We start from the raw sequence: 20,478 nt of genomic DNA, 5'->3' as shown, positions 1-20,478 counted from the left end.
TTCCGTTTGCACTCCGTCTCACTGCACCAATGTGTTCTTCCGCGCAGCATCGTTCCTAATATGTTTTTTTTTTAAACTTTAGTAAATAAAGAAATAACACGCGATAAAAGGAGAAAAATGTAATCACAAATCTTCTGAAATATTTTTACATCGCTACGTGCGATATTTATTACAGTTTTACACACGTGTCTCGGTAACGGCGGTGAACGGATCTAGTTTATCTCAAAAACGAGTTCCACCCATCTCGCCATTTTATGATCCACTGCTGCTTTGTTGGGAAGGGGAAGCTAGCAAGAGCCATTAAACCAACAGCACGTAACATGTTAGCTTAAAAACGAGCTCTTAACAGCAAGACAATTGATTGGGTATTAGCCAGCTGATACTAACCACTGCGAGATCTACATTTGTCGCTTTAGGGGAAAAAGAAACATACGTTAGGACATTAGTTTAGCTAACTCTGCATAGCTATTGGGGCAACGTGTTTTCTGCTTGTCGCAATTTTTTTTTCTCTGAGATTGTTATCTGCTAGAGGACACATTGACGACCACCGTGCAAGACTCGAAGACCGAGGAGATGGCGAGCTCAGTGGGAAACGTGGCCGACAGCACAGGTTTGCTGTTTTTATGCAAGTAATTCTACACAGAAGGCAACAAGGCAAGCTTCAAAGACTGTGTCCTTGTGTAGGTTTTTCCCCCCTAGATGCGATCGAGCTAGTATCTAACAAATAGACCTTAAAAAAAGAAAATAGGTAAACTATTTTAACCCTGTTTTTATTTATTAAATTTGTCTTTTGTCCAACGTGGAAGAACATGTTAGTAATAGCAACGCGGGCTCAAATTTCTACCTCGTATCGCGACAATAAAAGCCCTAAAGCTAACATTAGCGTAATTTAGCTTTTAGCACAGGTTTGCGTCGAAGTAGCCGCAAATTGTCTACTAGTCACACTTTAACGCAGACGAATAAGCATTCCACGAAGGTGCTTTAGCGGTTTGCTCGGGGTATACCATTTTTGTTTCATTGATTTCATGTTTAAGGGTCGCTGTGAAAGCTAAGTCAGCACAAAGGGGCTTGAAGATGTCTTTGAAATTTGTTATCGGGGGGCCTTGCTACTGAAGTCTGGCCTGTGTCTACCGCTTAGCACAGATAGCCTTTAGGCTAATGGTAGCATTATCCCAAAGGTTATCGGCGATACTGATACCAGAACGGTTCTGAAACCCTGTATTTTCGCGCATTGACTGGTGGTTTAAGCATTTTAAGCTATACTCTTTCCACAAGTAATGTTACGTAAGTGTCATGACCGCTTGAGCAAACCGGATCTACTGCATTATTAGCCCTGCAGTAAAAGTTTAGCTATATGATGCGGCTTTGTTTTCTCAGCCCCACCTTTGAATAACTAGTTTGTTTTGTTGGAGCAGAGCGTTCTGATGTGTTCACTACCGCTTCAGATATATATATATATATATACACACACACACACACACACACACAAATTGTATTAGAGTAAGTTACAATAAAGTAATCTGGTGTTTCATAAAAGTACATATTTGATATGATAAATTACTAAACATCCAAAATGTGTTATGGAGAGTTTTTGCCAGAACCTCTCACACCTGTTTCATCCATCTGCTTGCCTGTTTTCCCATCACACACATTATTTTCCTCCATTTTTTTTTTATTTGTTAGACTTTATTGTGACTCCTACCCACACAATAAGATGTAAAATCCCCAAATGTGTATCATGAGTCCCCCCCCCCCCTTTATTTTGAGTTCAAATTGTGTTAGTCACTCTTCTTAAATTAAAGCATTTGTCTTATTTTCCTCTTTTAAAAAATTCTGTTATCATTTGTCTGATTTTAATTTTTTCCATCACCTCTAACGTGTCGTTTTCCCCCTCCTTGGCTTATGTTGGTGCTCCAGAACCAACAAAACGTATGCTTTCCTTCCAAGGGTTGGCTGAGCTGGCGCACCGGGAGTATCAGTCAGGGGATTTTGAGGCAGCTGAGCGCCACTGCATGCAGCTGTGGAGGCAGGAGCCTGATAACACAGGCGTGCTGTTGCTCCTGTCCTCCATCCACTTCCAGTGCCGAAGACTCGACAGGTGAGGTGTTGGGGGGGTGGAAAAGCACACTGGGCATGTGAGCAGTAGCAGAGGAAAATGGGTCGTCTTGGCTTTGAGTGCACACACTGGGCAGTCCTGTGGAGCAGCTGGGCTGTCTTGTGCAAATCCTGTTATGTGGTTTAACTTGGGTTTTGTGCATTTCTGGTGGTTGGAGTGTAACCTTTCTTTTCAGGTGCTTGGGTCTTTCAAGTAATATGATCTAAAGGCTTTTTCACTCATTTCAAATCCTTAAATGTGGACAATGCCAGTATCATTACAGCCTTGTAATGCTGTTGAATTTGGTATTTAACCATAATACAAATGCTAAACTTGTATGCTTTTGTTGTTTACCCCAAAAACTGTTGGTTAGTAAAAATGTTCCATGACAGCTCACAGGATCAAATTGAATATGGTGATCATCTTCGTGGTATTTTCATCATAACTTATATTGGGCTGTACTGCCTGCATGTTTGCATAGTAGACATTTGAATAAAAAGTTTTGCTCAGGTGCTGAGGCTCATGTTAATGTGTCTTGATATTTGGGATTTTCATCATATTTGACAATGCATCTTAAACTAATTTTCTGTTCTTTAACATCTTGGGCCTTGCTGTTGTTTCTACACAGCAGTTTGAACCAACTGTGTCAGCTCTGGAGTGTAATAGTTTGTGCATAATCTTTCCTTGCAGGTCTGCTCATTTCAGTACCTTGGCCATCAAGCAGAACCCAATGTTGGCTGAGGCCTACTCCAACCTGGGGAATGTGTACAAGGAGCGTGGGCAGCTGCAGGAGGCAATAGAGCATTATCGCCATGCTCTGAGACTCAAGCCAGATTTTATTGACGGGTACATCAACTTGGCTGCAGCTCTGGTGGCCGCAGGAGATATGGAGGGAGCCGTGCAGGCTTATGTCTCCGCATTACAATACAACCCAGTGAGTTAATTTATATTTTTTTCTAAATTGTATGTGTCAATGCCCTATACATTTATTTAGTTGGAATGGCCACAAATAGGCTGTTTATAGAATTTTTTTTATTTTTTTTCCATCTTCACAGGATCTATATTGTGTGCGCAGTGACTTGGGGAATTTGCTTAAAGCCCTCGGGCGTTTGGAAGAGGCCAAGGTATGTTACAGCGCGTTGGCGTATACTTAGATGTGGCGTTTGTATTTTTGTTGTAGATCTTTTTTTCTTTCTTTCTTTTTTCCTCCTTGTCCATCAATTTTGTTTTTAGTGTCACTCACTAAGACCATAGATGTTGTTTTTTTTTCTCCGCTTTGACATTTTTAAAGCAGTCTTACTATTCAACCCACTTATGTGAAGGACAGAAAATGGAAGCATCTCCTCATTTTTCAGAGTTGCAGTTAGCTTCTTATCCCCTTATTTTAAACCTTTTTGAAGTACTGGACTGTAATGGGTTAACACCCATATGTGGAAATCAGGTTTTCTGAATTTCTTTTAAAAAAAAAAAACAAAGCAATACACATACTGTTTTGTTTTTTTTAGACAGCTTACATTTAAAAAAAAAAAAAAAAAATTTTTTTAGTGTACACATTACATTCGTCTCTACCCTATATCACTTTTAGTCCCAATGTCCTTTGCTTTACACAGACCTCTTATCAGAGATCAGTCCCTTTCCCTTCCAGGAAGAAAGGCTGGAGTTTCAAAATTCACACAGCTGAACTAACCTCGGCCCCATGCATTTCCATAAAGTTGACTTTGGAGGAAAATCGCTGGCTCGGTCTTTGAAGAAATTATGAACTGATGAAAAGTTAGTTTATCTTTGCAGTGCAAAAGATAAGATGGTTTCTAACCTAACTACTATACTCCTGTATTGTTTTTCTTTCAAGTGCCCTTATGACAGGTTCTTCTCAGTTTGCTGTCAGTTTGGGGGTGCTACACTTCAATTTATCACTTTTAAATGTATCTATATTCTTGGGGGGGGGGGGGGGGGGGGGGGTTACCTGAATTGGGTTAAATTTGTGATTATGGAGTTGTCTTGCTGGTTACAGGCCATCTTATTTCGTGCTAGAGGGGGGTAAAGGAGTGGGGAGGAGCATCAGGGAGTCACAAGCTCCCCAGCTCTGTCGCTCCGCCCCCCCGCGCGCTTGCTGAGGATTGGTGGAGTGGGCGCGCTCAAAGCTGTCTTCCTGACCCTTCAGTTTCATTTAATCAGTGCTTGAGCACATTCCCAACAGTGCCTTTCCGCACATATACATCAATTTTTGGATCCACTTGATGGATTTTATCCAGCTGGTTATCTCTTCAGATATCCACTGCTTTTAAATTGTTAACTGAACATATGGATTTAAGAGCAGTCATTCTCACATGCCTTAAAGTGGCACAAATGCTGTCAGGCAGACAGCTTACCATCGGTACTCCACCGCCTGCGTCAGATGCTGGGTTAGAAAGACAGAAGCACGCGCAACAGCGATGACCTCTTTATTTCAGAGCTGTGGAGGCTTCTAGATACAAATAATTAAACCACAGACTTTTCTCCATTGGCCAGGACTCAAGAAAGCAGGCCAGGATAAAGAAATCAAAGTTCTATAAATATTTCATGAAAATGCAAAAAAAGAAAAGCCATGATTAATACTTCTTCCCTTTTTTCTTCAAATATGTAATATTATTCCCAAAGAAATGGGATCAGTTCATTTGGGCAAGATCAAGCCAGTAACTGCCCTCCTGTTCTGTGATTGTAAAAACTGAATTGAGAATTTACTGGAAGCTTGACTTTCCCTGGTACTGCACAGATCAAAGCCTTTCTTCCCTCCCAGTTACCCCTAAAGCATTCCTTTTGTTTTCTTTGAAATGAAACATTCATTTGCATGAATGAAAACTAAGGCTAGTATTATAGTTTTTGTTTGTTATTTGGACAAAAGTGCTTTTTTTATTTTTATTTCCATATTTTAAAAAAAATGTATTGTTTGAGAACTTTTACTAACGATCTTGTTTTCTGATTTTTGTCTCTTTTGGTTTTTCCACAACTGATATTGTTATTTAGAAGGTTTCAGGTGGGTGACACTATTCCTGCGTAGGTGCCTGGCGGAAAGGAACACTAGGGCAGCCTCAGTCCTCTCCTCTTCTTCCAGCCAGCTGCGACCACCACTCTGACAAAGTCCAAAAATATGGTAACGGGTTTGTAACTGCCAACAAAAGAAAAACCACCTTACTTCATGCTTGAGCTCCTCTGTCTTGTGGCTTCCTTTTGAAGAGCAAAAGAAAAAAGTAAAAAATAATAATAGTAGTAGTAATAATAATAGAGCATTACAGTAAGCATTTCTTAAAATATGCTATACTAATTACCCAACTTTATATTATGTAAAAAAAGAAACTTGGTTTTGGAAGCATTAATCATGAAAAACAAGTAAGAACCCTCTAACTCTTACATTTTGGTTATTTTTTTCCTGTTTTGTTTTGATTTCCCTTCTTTATTTGGAGTTGCAGCGTTCTGATGATCATGCAGATAGTGCGCTGTGAGTCTGCAGTAACGCAGGGGCTGCGCAGCGATATCTTCCAAGCAACCAAAAAGGCGGAAAGCGCAAGCGTGCGGCTCCCCCATACCCTTCATTCCCTTTGGCCTGTTAGTTGTGGACCTCCCCCCTCTTGCAACCAGCCTGGTTGCCAAGTGCCCCTAAATTTCAAGTGTAATTGGCTTATGACAAAACCAAAGACAACGTTTTGTGACAAATGGCAGTGTAATTATCTTAGCATTTAACCACTGCCTTTCTCTGTATTCAGAGCCATTTTGTGGGTGCCGAGTGTGTGCCAGTCTGGTGTTGCAAGTGTTCTGTCAGGGGTTGTTGGTCTGCAGCTGTTTCACGTGGCCATTCAGCAAGCGTAGCGGCGCAATAAGAACCTTTGCCAGGAGCAAGGTCATGCAAAGAGCATAATATGGTGCACAGGCGTGGTGACCCACGCAGCGCGCTCGTGTTTCTTGCGCATGCATTACAGGGACTTTCACCTGCACAAAATGCCCAGCATCCCAGGTTGTGAGATGCCTTGCTAACATCAAATAGAGATTTCATGCAGTTTGTTTGTTGGTACTTTAAATTTTAATAAAAATTGTTATTAGGGTGGGCAGACAGCAGATTTTACTGGCTCTAGTAACCACTACATTTGGTAAGGATGTGGTCATAACTGGAGGATGAGGGCCTATGTGTGGGTGTCGGTTGGATCCGCGCAGCGTAGGAAAAAGCATTGCAGCTTTGCGCGGCAGACTTGTGCGCAGGCGAGCCCATGCTGTAGACTCACTTTTTGCCATCATGGAGAATGGTCACTAATTTTGCTTTCTCTTGCTTTTTGTTTTCTCTTTTGCTTTTATTCTCAATCTCTTTTTTTTTTTTTTAATTTATTTTTTTTATCAAACCCTTCCCCCCCCTTCTATGCACTATACCTCTCCCATTCTACCTCTTCTCCTTTCCTGTGGTTATTTTAAACCCATTGAAGGCTTGTTACCTGAAAGCCATTGAGACTCAGCCCAACTTTGCCGTGGCTTGGAGCAACTTGGGCTGTGTGTTCAATGCCCAGGGAGAGATATGGCTGGCCATACACCATTTTGAAAAGGTCAGTTGCATAGTTTTTTGTAACATTAATCAAACTATATTATGAGACACCTTAACAGTATCAAATATAAAGTCTTTTTCCTTGGTTTTTAGGCAGTGACACTGGATCCAAATTTCCTTGATGCATACATCAATTTAGGCAATGTTTTGAAGGAGGCCCGCATCTTTGACAGGTGAGTCTAAATCATGACAGATTTTTGCATCTGCTTGTGGGTTTTTTGTTTTTAGGTTGTAGCATACATCATTTCATTTTAAATGTTTGCAGAATATTCATAACTTTTATTCACATCTTCCAGAGCTGTGGCTGGATACTTGAGAGCCCTGAGTCTGAGCCCCAATCATGCTGTTGTCCATGGAAATCTGGCCTGTGTCTACTATGAGCAGGGCCTCATTGACCTTGCTATTGACACCTACCGCCGTGCTATTGAATTGCAGCCCCACTTTCCTGATGCCTACTGCAATTTGGCAAACGCTCTAAAGGAGAAAGGAAATGTAATGCGTTTTTTGTCTCGAATCTTGAGTACCTCTGAGGTCATTAAACACTTGCTGAGTTTTTACTGACTGAGTTCTATTTTCCCTAACAGGTGTCTGAAGCCGAAGAGTGCTACAACACAGCTTTGCGTTTGTGTCCAACTCATGCCGACTCCCTTAACAACTTGGCCAATATCAAGCGTGAGCAGGGCTACATCGAGGAAGCTGTTCAGCTCTACAGAAAAGCCTTAGAGGTGGGTTTAACATTGTCAAGATTAACAGATTTGAAATATTCACTTTTACAGTAAAAATGATCATGTGGTGATACTTATTCAAACTTTATTCATCAGGTGTTCCCAGAGTTTGCAGCAGCTCACTCTAACTTGGCCAGTGTGTTGCAGCAGCAGGGAAAACTGCAGGAAGCCCTCATGCACTACAAAGAGGCAATCAGGTTTGTAAATGAATGCTGGAGACAACTGTGGACTTTGAGTTTATGCCTGAAATTAGCTTTCTTTTTCTTTGTTGGGCTCATGTTTAATCACTCCTGTCACTTTTCTAACGTGAGAATAGCTGTCTTAGTTCAGACATGTTACTGATCTACTAACTTTAAATGGATGTTTGATTTGTAGCATTCCTAAAAGTCCCGTTGGCAACATTTACCGAAAAAGCTGCTATCTTAATAACTGCTGCTAAATAACTTAAAGTTTGTACATGAAAATAGAGCAGTAAGTATACTGTGAAGCCACCTGAGTGTTGCCAGATATGAGTGAAAAATTAAATCCATTAATTTCTCTCCTGTGACACTCCTATGATTATTTACTTTTGTGTAAAAAGACCTGACAGCTGAGTAATTTTGTTATGTGGTCTGTTTGAATTTTAGAATCAGCCCCACATTTGCTGATGCCTACTCAAACATGGGGAATACACTAAAAGAAATGCAAGATGTTCAGGGAGCTCTGCAGTGTTATACTCGTGCCATCCAGATCAACCCCGCCTTTGCTGATGCTCACAGCAATTTAGCCTCAATCCATAAGGTAGGAATATTTCTTAATTTTACTCTTCATATGCTCTCTCTAGATGATAGATAGATATAGCACTTCACTATTAGATTATCCACCTCCAGGTTGCTTCTGATGTTGCTTTTCACATTAAATTAGTAAATTTAAAGATGTATTTTCACACAAACCTAATTAAAAATTGAGCAATGGATACCTGAGTTAGCACCCGTTTGTTAGTTGAGTATGCCTTTTGGAGTTTTAATTTTTATGTTTGTATTTATTTTATTTTTAGGATTCTGGAAACATCCCAGAGGCTATTGCATCTTATCGCACAGCCTTGAAACTGAAGCCTGACTTCCCTGATGCTTACTGCAACTTGGCACACTGCCTACAGGTGTTCATCTGCTGTTATACTGCATCTTTCTATTTTTTATTTTTTTTACTTCTGCTGTTATCAAAACAAATTTTCTGACTACTTTTTGTTGTTGTTTTTGCCCCCCACTTTTTCAGATTGTGTGTGACTGGACAGATTATGATGAGCGGATGAAAAAGCTTGTGAGCATTGTGGCAGACCAACTGGAGAAGAACCGCTTGCCCTCAGTGCACCCACACCACAGCATGCTGTATCCGCTCTCTCACAGCTTCCGCAAGGCCATTGCTGAGCGCCACGGAAACCTTTGCCTGGACAAGGTAGACAAAATGATCAAAGAAAGTAAAGCTTTAATATATATTTTGGGAGGGTGGAAGGTGGCTGGTGATGGAAGTGCCTGCAGGGTATGGGGAAGGTAAGGGGGGTGAGCAAGGTACTGGGTATAAAGAAGTAGAGAAGCTGGTGGTGAGTGGGTCGCTTGGAGTGATGAAGGTATAGGGGGTAAGAAATGATTTTTGGGCAAACAAATTTTTATGTTGTCAGTCAAACATCTGCCATGTAGACTTTACTGTCCTACTGTACACGTATTCTTATAACATTACTTACTCCACAGATTAATGCACTGCACAAACCGGCTTACGAGCATCCCAAGGATCTGAAAGCTAGCGGTGGACGTCTGCGCATTGGATATGTAAGCTCTGACTTTGGCAACCATCCAACCTCCCACCTGATGCAGTCCATTCCTGGAATGCACAATCCTGAAAAATTTGAGGTAATTTCAACTCTGAATTGGTTTTTATGGTTTAAAAAAAACGGTGCTTATTACACTCTGCAATGTATTGACACAGTGTTGACTAAAGTCTTAATTTTGTTTTCCTTACCCTAAAGGTGTTTTGCTATGCACTCAGCCCTGATGATAGTACCAATTTCCGTGTGAAAGTGGTCGCTGAAGCTCATCATTTCACAGACCTCTCACAGGTAACTCGTAACATGTTGTTTCCTCAACAGTATCTTTCTATTTATAACACATCAACCTTGAGCATTTCTATTTTTAACTTGGAAGTCATTTCAACCATTGTGCTGTCAGATGCAATGTCAGGAACTCTAGCCATTTACATAAACTGTAATTTTTGTCTCCAGATACCTTGCAATGGCAAGGCAGCTGATCGTATTCACCAGGATGGAATCAACATTCTAGTGAATATGAATGGATACACCAAGGGAGCAAGAAATGAGCTCTTCGCCCTCCGCCCTGCCCCTGTTCAGGTAAGCCTTACATGTAAATTGTTAGCCTGTCTAGGGGATAGCTATATTTCTGCTTGTGCAATATACTGACCGTGAAAACGCACAGCTAACAATTTCTACCTATTCAATAGGCTATGTGGCTAGGTTACCCTGGAACCAGCGGAGCTCCCTTCATGGACTACATCATCACAGACAAGGAGACATCGCCTACAGAAGTGGCTGAGCAGTACTCAGAGAAACTTGCCTACATGCCCAATACCTTCTTCATTGGAGACCATGCCAACATGTTCCCTCACCTCAAGGTTTGTCCAGCCTTACAATGCTGCAGATTGATTCTATGAGCTGTCTTGTTTTCCTAAAATTTTACTTTCACTGTTGTTGTAACTTTATTTATTTTTGACCAACAGAAAAAGGCAGTGATTGATTTCAAGTCTAACGGGCACATCTTTGACAACCGCATCGTTCTTAATGGTATTGATCTGAAGGCCTTCTTGGACAGTCTGCCCGATGTCAAAGTGATAAAGGTGAGTAAGGAAAAATATCCAGAAACTTTATTAAAACAGATGTTTAATCTGAAACAATAATTCTGATTATTGATGAACATGTTTTATTTATTTTTTTAATCGACCAGATGAAGTGTGACAACAACCAGGAATCTACTTGTGACACAAATGGAGCCCTGTCCATGCCTGTAATTCCCATGAACACAGCAGCTGAAGCAATCATCAACATGATCAATCAAGGCCAAATCCAGGTCACAATCAATGGCTTCACTGTCAGCAATGGCCTAGCCACCACACAGGTAAGAGTCACTATTAGACGTACACACTTTGGCCACTTTTGCTTCATGTAAACACACTGTCTGGACACCCTGGTCACGTTCCCATATATTGTCACATGCTGCTTCTTTTTACAGAAGTATTTTAGTCAATGTTCCCTCATTTAGGAGGGACTTTAAAACAAAACACTTTAAAACAAATGTAAGCGTTAAGGCCGCAATATTTTCATTCCTCATGTTTAGATCAGTAACAAAGCTGCAACTGGGGAGGAGGTGCCACGCACGATTGTTGTAACAACTCGTTCTCAGTATGGTCTCCCAGAGGACTCCATTGTCTACTGCAACTTCAACCAGCTCTACAAGATTGATCCACCTACTCTCCAGATGTGGGTCAATGTAAGTTTGGACTGTCCTTATTATTAATGAACTGGAGTTCCTTTAACTAAGAAATTCTGTTTAAGGGCGTTTCAAAGAGTGTGTGTGTGTGTGTGTGTGTGTGTGTGTGTGTGTGTACAAAAATAAATAATCAATCTCTTAACATTTGTCTTGTTGCAGATCCTAAAGCGCGTGCCCAACAGCGTATTGTGGCTTCTTCGCTTCCCTGCAGTTGGTGAGCCCAACATCCAGCAGTATGCTCAGAACATGGGTCTGCCAGGCTCTCGGATCATTTTTTCTCCTGTGGCCCCCAAGGAGGAGCATGTGAGAAGGGGCCAGCTTGCTGATGTGTGCCTAGACACTCCTCTGTGCAACGGTCATACCACAGGCATGGATGTTCTCTGGGCTGGAACACCCATGGTTACTATGCCTGGTGAGCAGAGTTTTCAGGAATAGGCTTGGCTACCAATTAGGGCTGCCACAAACGATTATTTTGATAGTCGATTAGTCACGTATTATTTTTGCGATTAGTCGACTAATCAGATCATCATCCATTGGACGTAAACGTACAGCTTGGTGCACCAGCATGCATCTGCTCTTATAACTATCATTAGCTTACAGCTTTAAGTGTTTAAGGTATGTGCTAACTAAAAATAAAGACAAGATGATAGTTTATTAAATTGTAATGAAATTTGCAGATTGTTTCGGTGAAGTTTAATAAACTCCTTGCTATTTAAAATATAACGGGACACCGGAGTATATTCTCGAGCATGTTACACTTCTGATAATCAGCTGTCTGCTTGACGTTTATTCAGCTGTGTAAAAACTATAACTTTAATCTCAGCCAAACCGATTTACTCAGGAACAAATAAAATACTAAAAAAAGCCAAACAGTAACATTTTTAAGTTATCTAAGTGACTTATATATGTTTAACCTGAGTAGCGAAAGACGGCGGTGGGTTTGAAAACTATTTGCCCGGAGTCAGGGGTTCTCACCGGCTCTAGTGAGCTTTGCCCCCGACTAGCTATCGAGCTAGTGGGTAACGGACATCAGAGCGCTTTTCAAAATATGTGGTGTCTTGATAAACTGAGCAGATATTTGAGGCTTGCACAGCTACATTCTCGCCTGAAAATGTTAAACGTTTATTTTGTGACCTAGAAAGAATAAGAGTAATATTAAAACTAACTAGCTGCCGCCACTGTTGGAAATTGAGCCGGGCTGCTCTAATTCTGGGACAAAGCTACTTCTTCGGGGTTTTCCTTGTACATGCAGTGCTGCCATCTTTAGTTTCATTCTGTTATTACACTCTTAAATCCTACTACTTATTCCTGCATCTTTTGGGATCTTACAAAGCTTCAAACGACACGTCGACTATCACATCAGTCGTCGACTATTTTGATAGTCGACATAATTGTGACTAGTCGACTAATTGTGGCAGCCCTACTACCAATTGTTGCCATAACACAAGTTGAATAATTAACAGATTTTAAAAAAATATAAAAATATGACCATGAGGAGAATGTTAATTGAAACCTGTTTTCTTTTAAAATATTGACACCACTGTAGGTGAGACTCTTGCATCCCGTGTGGCTGCCTCACAACTCAACTGTCTGGGCTGCCCTGATCTAATAGCTCAAAGCCGCCAGGACTATGAGGACATAGCAGTCAAACTGGGCTCCGACATGGAATAGTAAGTAGATGTTTATCCTAAACACTTAATTTTATTTATTTTTAAAACATCCTTTGTCACCTGCGAACTCTGATTACTCGCCCTCCTCCTATAGCCTGAAGATGGTCCGAGCGCGTGTTTGGAAGCAGAGAATTTGCAGCCCTCTTTTCAACACCAAGCAGTACACAATGGACCTGGAGAGGCTCTATCTGCAGATGTGGGAGCACCACAGCAATGGCAACAAGCCAGATCACTTGGTCAAACACCAGGCAGTAGAGGCTAGTGAAAATGCTTGAACTGGAAGCATGCAGAATTATTTTCCCCTTTCCCCCAGCCATTTTAAACCCCCATCAGCACCATAGTTTGAATGGTCCGTTTCCACTCCAGCCCCTTGTCGAACTTTTGTCTGTATCACTCTCCTTTGCTATTAATGGGACTCTTGTTTTCAAGGAGCCTACACATGTTCACATTTATATCCCATTTACACTGATCGTTGCCTCTCACATCTGCATCTACTGAGCCAGATTGATCCTGAGACATTCAGGCAACTCTTCTGAGACTCTTGTCCTAAAACACAGTATAGGTATTTGGTGAGCATGAAAGGATTGTGAATGCCTGGCTTTTTTTTTTTTTTTTTTTTTTTTTTTTTCCCTCTTTCCCTTTTTTGGTACTTGGATCGATGGATTTACTTTCTTCTGTCATTGTGCATATGGGACTAAGTGCAGCTTGTGGAGAGAATTTCCAGCCGTCATTACTTGTTGATCTATTTATAAATGGATTAAGAGTGTTGTGTGTTTTAAAAATGACATTGTTGCACCATGGAAATTGTACCTGACATGTTTCATCAGCTTTAACATGCAATTATAAAATATAAATTGCTGCAACTCTTTAGTTTTTTTTTTGTTTTTTTTTTTAAAGCTCCTCTCACATACCTGCAGAAGTAGGTGTTCTAAGTTTCTGAAAACATGACAAAATGAGAACTTCTGAATGCCAACTTCATTAAGCAAGGACTGTTTATTACAAGGACTATTTATTATCAGGACTATTATCAGTTCTCAACATGTTCATAAGACTGGACAAATCTAGAAAAAGCAACTCCTGTTAAGTCAGCGGGGAAGACCTAAATGTAATTTTAGATTACATACCTTATACATTTTTTTTTTTTTTTTTTTTTTTTTTTAAATCACACAAACCTGAAGCAGGCGGGGTAAGTATTTCTAAGCAAATTTTCTTTTTTTTTTCTTTTTTTTTTTTTTTAATTGTCTGTTTACCTTTATGCTGTCAACGATGCCATGAGGCACTATATATAATAAATATTGAGATGGCAATCACTTTGTATGGTGTTTTGTACTCGATGGTAAAGCCGGTGAAAAACTGAAACCCTACCCCCTTTGTTTCTTAAATCCTCATCAGTGTGCGGTCAGCAGCTCACAGCACCTTGTTAAACTTGGCAGATTTATGTACTTGTATTCAGCTGTGCCTTTCTGGGTCCATTGGAGTCTGCTGACAAAATGAAAACAAATTTCCTGTGCCGAAATCTTCAAACAATATTGGCGTTTATGGAAGTGTTTAAAAATAAATAAATAACAAGTCCTGCATTCACAAGTATATCAGTCCCACAACCAGGTGGAAGAAGAAATTCAGTGAAAAACCAAATGGCTGACTTTTATTTTATTCCCCCCCCCCCCCCCCCCCATGTTTTTATTTAACATTAGTGGTAACAATTGAACAATTTCCTCTGGATATTTATGTTACATGCACTTAATATAAGTTACCAATGCTTTTTCTCATTGTCATTGGAGTTCAAGTATGGATCTCCTTTAAATGCCATTTGCTTTGCTAACTTGTGTCAGTAGTTATATAATCTGCATACTTGTGCATGATCTGTGGAGTGAATGTCAAAATTCATAGTTGACCAACATTCTAATCTAGAATACATAGATGATGAATTCACAGACTGACTGTAGGACATGTGGCTGTCCAATAAGACTGTCATAAATCATAGATAATAAAAATATTCAATATATAAATGCATAGTTGGTACGTCTGGAGCTACTAAAAGCCATGGCGATTCCTTGTCAGACTGATGCATGACAGCCAACCAAGTCAAGTGATACAGGTAATAGAAGACTTTCATATTATCTGGTAAGATGAGATATAACAAATGTGCACATAGATTAATTTAAGTTTTGTTAGCCATGACAAGTCTAGTTAGACATTAATTTCTACCACAGTAATTTAAACATCAATTTGACAGATTATTTTTTCTATTAAAAGTAGAATTGCATTAAAAACTGAATTGAACTTTATCTTCCTGTGAAATTTGTCTACGTGATTATTTTCCTGCAAACGTAGGTGTGGACAAGATGGTTCAGTGCCACTCCGAACGCGCTACGATTGGTCCAATATCACGGTGACAACTTCCGGTGCAATGGAGCACAAGATTTGAATTTAACTTCGTAGTTGCTTCCCTATTCTCTCAGCCACTCTTATTCTCTTATAACAGAAGCGCAATTGGTAATGAAATAACAAATATTGTCGGGTTCGTTTGTTTGTTTTATAAGTCGGTAATTCAGTGTGTGCTAATGGGGGAAAATGAACCAGCTAGCTCTTGTTAATGTTAGTTGATTAACGCTAGAGACCCCGTTGCTAACGGTAACGCTAACGCTGCTCAGCTAAAGGCTGTAACCCCTCAACCATATAGATATATTTTGTTCCAACCAGAAAAATTAATTGGTTAAATGAAAAATGTTTGGTAAAAACTATCAATTAGCAGCACTCTGTGGTTTTATGATGTTATAAAAAACTAGCTTGATGTTAGCGCTGGAGCAAACTTTAAATGGCTCGTGCTATTGTGTGCTATTGCAGACTTGAAGGAAACTATGAACGATGCTACGTCCAAGTCTTTTCACAAAGTGGCTAAAAGAATGGGGTGGATGGATGAGGGAGGACTGGAGGAAACGGAAAAGAAGGTTTGCTGCATACTTTTTTTAAACCCCTAAATTATCGCGGACTTCATTAAAAACTGGTAAACACACTGGCACTATTAGCCTGGGTTGCTGGAACAGAGAATAGCTCTCAAGTACAGCGTTTGAGACAGAGGAGAGATGATCGATCGTCTCCCTTTTAGCTTCATATATCAGATACCTTTTAAGAGATACATTTTTTAAATAGTCCGTCAACCTAGGTCGACAATATTTGTTCCGCACTTTTACATCTGAGGAATTGTTTCAGCATGAATATCTCAAAACTATTAAAGACAAACTCAAACTTCAATGAATTTGGTCAAATAATAAATGTCATGGCATCACGATCTGTAATTTGGGGCAGGTGCATCAAAACTGTGTGATGGCTGGTTGTTTAAATAAATATTTGTATAAAAAATGATTTTTGAATGGAGTACAGTTGTATTTCACAATGTCAATTGAAGCCTCTAGAAACATTCTTAGTTACAAAAATGCTATTTTCATTCAACTTGTATGCTGGATTGAGCAAATATGGTAACCAAAACAAAAAGAAAAATATCAATTGATAGTCTAATGTCAAAATGTTGGTACTCAGGTAGCACTTTATTAATGTCTAAGAAAATAATTTTGTTAAATATACAGATTTTATTTATTTATTTTTTTGGAGACCCACTATGGCAGGGGTTGATTTTGTTGATTTGCATTTAAAAGTGATGGTATCACCATGAAGTAAATGATTGAAAATGAATAAATAAATAAACATTATTATTGTTGTTGCTTCTGTTTGCAGTTGATGAGTAAAATTGGTAAGAGTCGTCATGCTGGCACAAGTGGTCATGGATCAGCAAGTAAGTGGAGAAACTCTGCGTTGAGCGAATCGAGTGACGATGAATTTGACAGGTGTAAGTGTTTGGGCTTTTTAAAAAAATTTTTTTTATTAATGTACAATGCTTAAAGGTGTGACTTTGGTTTCATGTATGGATTTAATTTTTTTCCTATTACCCTTTAATGCCTTAGTTCTTATGGAAAAAGCCACACCCCAAGCTAAAGCCACTTCACACAAGCCACGCAGTCCTGCAAAGACAGGCAGGTATGAAAATGTTTTCATGAAGCATTTTGTCTTTTTCTGATCTAGATTTTCTATCTGATTTATCATTTCACACTAATGACTATATTATGATATAACTAAAGTATTTAAAAAGCACTTTTATTATTTTCAGTTCAAACATTGTGGTGGTGAGCTCAGATGATGACAATACTGCTTTTGAAACATGTAAGTGCTAATGTCATTCTTCTGGTTAGATTTTGTCTATATATCCCACCAATACAATTTTTGGATATTTTATCTTTGCTCATTGAAGTTCTTCAGCGGGCAAAAACTCCCAATACCAAACCCAAGAAGACATCTAAAAGTGGCAGTGAGGACAGGTGAGTCCGATGAATTTTTATCCACCACTTTTATTTCCCGTCAGAAGTAAATGTTATTTACTGCTAAACATTTTCCCCCGGGTTAATTTCACAGCCTCCATAATTTTATAGTTGACGACTACTCATCAGATGATGACTTTGTTGAGCCAAAATCATCTTTCAAAGGTAATTTTGCTGTTGTTCCTCACTTCCAGCATGATCCCAAATAATGTCGGGAGATGTCACATGCAACAATAAATGACACAGCCTTCACATTTACCTACCATTTGATCCCGGGAGGAGAAACAAATCCCTTTGGAGTTGCATCAGCAAGGCAGCCTGTTGTGTTGCTTCTAATATAACAGTGATATTGATTTAATTCATTAATGGGGAAATGAGCTAAAATCTCATCTTGGGAAGTTGCACCTGACTGATCTACGGCCTAGATTATCAATCAGTCACACCTAGTTGTTTATGCCTACGTGACAGTGTTCACTTGCTGTGTGGTTTACAAACCAGGAGAGGATTATTCTTCACTTTGCAAATTATTTTCTGGTTGTATACAAAGCTTTTGTTGATGTATCAGGCGTCTTGTTTTTTCTAATTTCCCTGTTGCTGCTTTTTTAAATATGTGTCAGATGCATATGTAAAAGTCTGTTAATTTATTTATTTTTGTCTCAAATTTTTTTGTAGTTCCTAAGAAGACCAATACTCCAACATCCCAGCCTCAAACAAGGCGACCCCTGTCTCTGTATAATTCACCTGTCTTTGTCAGCGATGATGAGGATGATGATAATATTGTGCTGAAGAGCACTTGGAGAACCCGTCACACGAGGCCCAAGTCACTTCCAAAGACCAGTGAGAATACTCCTCCTCTGTGCAATGACGATGAAACTTCGCCGTCACTCCCCTCTCCTCCTGCTCTGTCTCCTTTGTGTCGTCCTTCAAACGGAGCTAAAACATTAGTGATCTCTCCCAAGCGCACTTTTTCAATGCCTTCCAAGCTGGATGATTCAAGCAGTTCTGAGGAGGAGTTCACATCCCTGCTGGAGAGACTGAAAAAGAAAAACAATTTCATAGGGAATTCATTCCTGCCGAACAACAGCAAAGGTACGGTAACTGCTTAATTCTGAATGTTTGAATCTGACAGTCTTTTGGGTTTTTTTGTCATGCTCATATCTCTTGCTCTCCTTTTTCCAATTAAATTTAGAGAGCAATAAGGAGCCTGCTGGGACAGTCTCAGTTCCTTCTGTATCCCAAACACCAGGCTCTAAATCATTAGGTGTGAAGACACCTGGAAAATCATCGATCTTGAAGCCAGCCGTCAGTCAGAGCGAGCCGAGACACGGTCCAACCAGCAAGTGCGTCTAGTGGATGCACTAATTGGGCACCAGATAGTGAGCCTTTTCCTTTTATACACGAACGTTTGTCTTCATTTTGCTCTGTTTGCTTCCCTCTAGGAATGTGCTGTGTAAGACCCCGGGCTGCTTCCTGCAGTCGCTCACAAATCCCAGCTCCAGCTATGTGGGCAGCTTTAAGCAGAACAAAGAGGCACTCACAAGTAAACTCTACCACCTGTACAACACCACAGTGTTTGAGAGTAAGGTAATGAAGAGTCATTGTTTACTAGACTGTTTTCCATTTGAAGTTGAGGAATATTTAATTTGATGCACGTGACGTAAAAGAAAATCTCCAGACTTTGTGAAATACCCCTTGCTTTCACTGGTTGCCTAAAGTCTATTGGCAGCCATAGTAGAACCACCATCTGTAATATATTGTGTGTTATGTTGTTAGACATAAACAAGTCAAGGATGGGTCACATATTGAAGCTGCAAAGCTCTCTGGTTGTTTTGTGTAGGATAGCTGTTGTGCTAAATGATAAAATGCTCACTAATGAGTTTCAAGAATGAAGATATGAACTGTGAGCAAAGGCCGGAATCTCCCATGCAGTTCTTTCAATATTGATGTACAATTTAAAACTCCAGTATTCTTTTTATATTATTATTATTGTAAATTAAATATGATGAAACGCTCTGCGTAAAGAACGAAATATTTATACATTGCATTGTTTAATGTCTTTGCTAGCAGGGTGAGTTTTTGTTTTCATTTATTTCTAACTTTCTTTCTTTTTAGCTCCCTGCGAATATGTCAGTGACCTGGAATAAGAAGATGCGTAAAACAGCTGGCTACTGCGTTACGGGGCAGGAAAAGGGTGGAGGAAACCGCTACGCCCGCATAGAACTGTCAGAGAAAGTCTGTGACTCTGCAGGTAATGGCTTACTAAGGTCCCCTAGAATTATTTGCTTGTCAGGGAAGCTGCGACCTTGTGGAGCTTTAGAATCTCTTACTGTGCTGTTGTTCCTGAATATGTGCGTGCGCATATATACAAGGTACCTCGTTTTGTATGACAACATTGTCTTTGTGCTTCCCTGCTAGATCGTCTCAGGGACACACTGATACATGAAATGTGTCATGCTGCAACATGGCTGATTAACGGTGTAAGGGACGGGCATGGAAACTTCTGGAAGCTCTATGCTCGCAAAGCAACACTGGCACATCCGGAGCTGCCGATGGTCACGCGCTGCCACAGCTATGACATCAAGTACAAATTCCAGTACCAGTGCACTCGCTGCAAGAACACGTATGTAAACCAAAACCACTTACTCCATTTTATGAGTCACTGTGTGTTTCCAGAGCGTTTGAGCTCATTTCAGCCTGATTAATGTCTCTCTTTTTTTTTTTTTTTTTTACTGTGATTCCATATAGGATCGGCCGTCATTCCAAGTCACTGGACACGCAGAGATTTGTGTGCGCCCTCTGCACTGGTCAGCTTGTCTTGTTGACGCCTTCTAAGCCACGTGCTCCCACGCCTTTTGCCAACTTTGTCAAGGAAAATTACTCGAGTGTACGACAGGAGCTAGCAGGACAGAGTCATGCAGAGGTGATGCGGAAACTTAGTGCAGACTTTGCCTCGAAGACTAAACTGAGTCAAAGCTGAGCCAGTATGTGTCCTTTACACAGGAAGCCTATGAAATATCTCAGTCAGATAGTCTTACATTATTGAGCAGCTATGATTCTCAATGTTTTTTTTTTTCTGTTTGTCTGTTGATCATTAGAGTTGCTGTAACTGGAAAAACTGAATGAATAGAAAGTAAATGTTTCTGATTGTGTGCTTGTGTAGATGATAGCATCAAACAATGTCATACTTAATAAGTGACAGTACCATGGTAAATGTCTGATATGAGCCTTTTAATGCTGTGCTGGTGCGGGTTTTTTTTCGTTTGTTTGTTGGTTTTGCACCTTCAAGTCTTCAAATAAAGTTTAATTCTTTAAGATGGTCAGCACGTGCGCTAGCTACAGCCTGAACACAATGCTCAGTGTTCCTCTGCTCATTGTCATCCCACGCTCCCCATCACTCCTCAGACACACTCGGTTCTTGCTCCTCATACACCTTCTCCTCTGCAATAATCTCCAGGTAGGTCTGCACATTTTGATTTTGGATTTTTTTTAATTAACCAAACCCTTCTTAGATATTATTC

The 20,478-nt window shown here is 40.0% G+C and overlaps 2 protein-coding genes across 7 annotated transcripts; both read left to right on the top strand.

Moving 5' to 3' along the window:
- Positions 1-246: 246 nt before the first annotated feature.
- On the top strand, positions 247-13,742 carry LOC309689992 (UDP-N-acetylglucosamine--peptide N-acetylglucosaminyltransferase 110 kDa subunit). 5 transcript variants are annotated; one of them, XM_082506776.1, is made up of 22 exons: positions 247-610; positions 1,948-2,098; positions 2,786-3,029; positions 3,151-3,219; positions 6,544-6,660; positions 6,753-6,832; positions 6,956-7,151; positions 7,244-7,384; positions 7,481-7,581; positions 8,011-8,164; positions 8,421-8,522; positions 8,639-8,818; positions 9,112-9,270; positions 9,387-9,476; positions 9,639-9,764; positions 9,875-10,045; positions 10,151-10,267; positions 10,375-10,545; positions 10,765-10,917; positions 11,077-11,329; positions 12,464-12,587; positions 12,682-13,742. In XM_082506776.1, the coding sequence occupies exons 1-22, from the start codon at positions 574-576 to the stop codon at positions 12,860-12,862; spliced, it is 3,117 nt and encodes a 1,038-aa protein (XP_082362902.1). In that variant the 5' UTR covers positions 247-573; the 3' UTR covers positions 12,863-13,742. The 5 variants fall into 5 exon arrangements, with proteins under 5 accessions (XP_082362902.1, XP_082362900.1, XP_082362901.1 ...); XM_082506774.1 differs by having other exon boundaries at positions 1,918-2,098; XM_082506775.1 differs by having other exon boundaries at positions 575-654; positions 1,918-2,098.
- Positions 13,743-14,938: 1,196 nt separating this feature from the next.
- On the top strand, positions 14,939-20,269 carry gcna (germ cell nuclear acidic peptidase). Of its 2 annotated transcripts, none has more exons than XM_082509441.1 (13): positions 14,939-15,108; positions 15,435-15,538; positions 16,323-16,434; positions 16,550-16,622; positions 16,753-16,805; positions 16,894-16,960; positions 17,055-17,125; positions 17,633-18,049; positions 18,150-18,300; positions 18,400-18,544; positions 19,073-19,208; positions 19,376-19,580; positions 19,706-20,269. In XM_082509441.1, the coding sequence occupies exons 2-13, from the start codon at positions 15,449-15,451 to the stop codon at positions 19,935-19,937; spliced, it is 1,752 nt and encodes a 583-aa protein (XP_082365567.1). In that variant the 5' UTR covers positions 14,939-15,108; positions 15,435-15,448; the 3' UTR covers positions 19,938-20,269. The 2 variants fall into 2 exon arrangements, with proteins under 2 accessions (XP_082365567.1, XP_082365566.1); XM_082509440.1 differs by having other exon boundaries at positions 14,940-15,083.
- Positions 20,270-20,478: the final 209 nt, after the last annotated feature.

This window comes from Aulonocara stuartgranti (genome assembly GCF_965226115.1).
Source record: "Aulonocara stuartgranti genome assembly, chromosome: 2".
NCBI lineage: Eukaryota > Metazoa > Chordata > Actinopteri > Cichliformes > Cichlidae > Aulonocara > Aulonocara stuartgranti.
Note: the sequence above shows the minus strand (reverse complement) of the source record. Positions and strands in the feature narration are given on the sequence as shown.

Bases quoted from the DNA above. Each gene is read 5' to 3' on its own strand.
- LOC309689992 (XM_082506774.1), top strand. From the start codon at position 574: ATGGCGAGCTCAGTGGGAAACGTGGCCGACAGCACAG. The intron at 6,661-6,752 runs GTCAGTTGCATA...CTTGGTTTTTAG, and splicing joins CCATACACCATTTTGAAAAG to GCAGTGACACTGGATCCAAA. The intron at 9,477-9,638 runs GTAACTCGTAAC...TTTTGTCTCCAG, and splicing joins ATTTCACAGACCTCTCACAG to ATACCTTGCAATGGCAAGGC.
- gcna (XM_082509441.1), top strand. From the start codon at position 15,449: ATGAACGATGCTACGTCCAAGTCTTTTCACAAAGTGGCTAAAAGAATG. The intron at 18,301-18,399 runs GTGCGTCTAGTG...GCTTCCCTCTAG, and splicing joins AGACACGGTCCAACCAGCAA to GAATGTGCTGTGTAAGACCC. The intron at 18,545-19,072 runs GTAATGAAGAGT...CTTTCTTTTTAG, and splicing joins CCACAGTGTTTGAGAGTAAG to CTCCCTGCGAATATGTCAGT.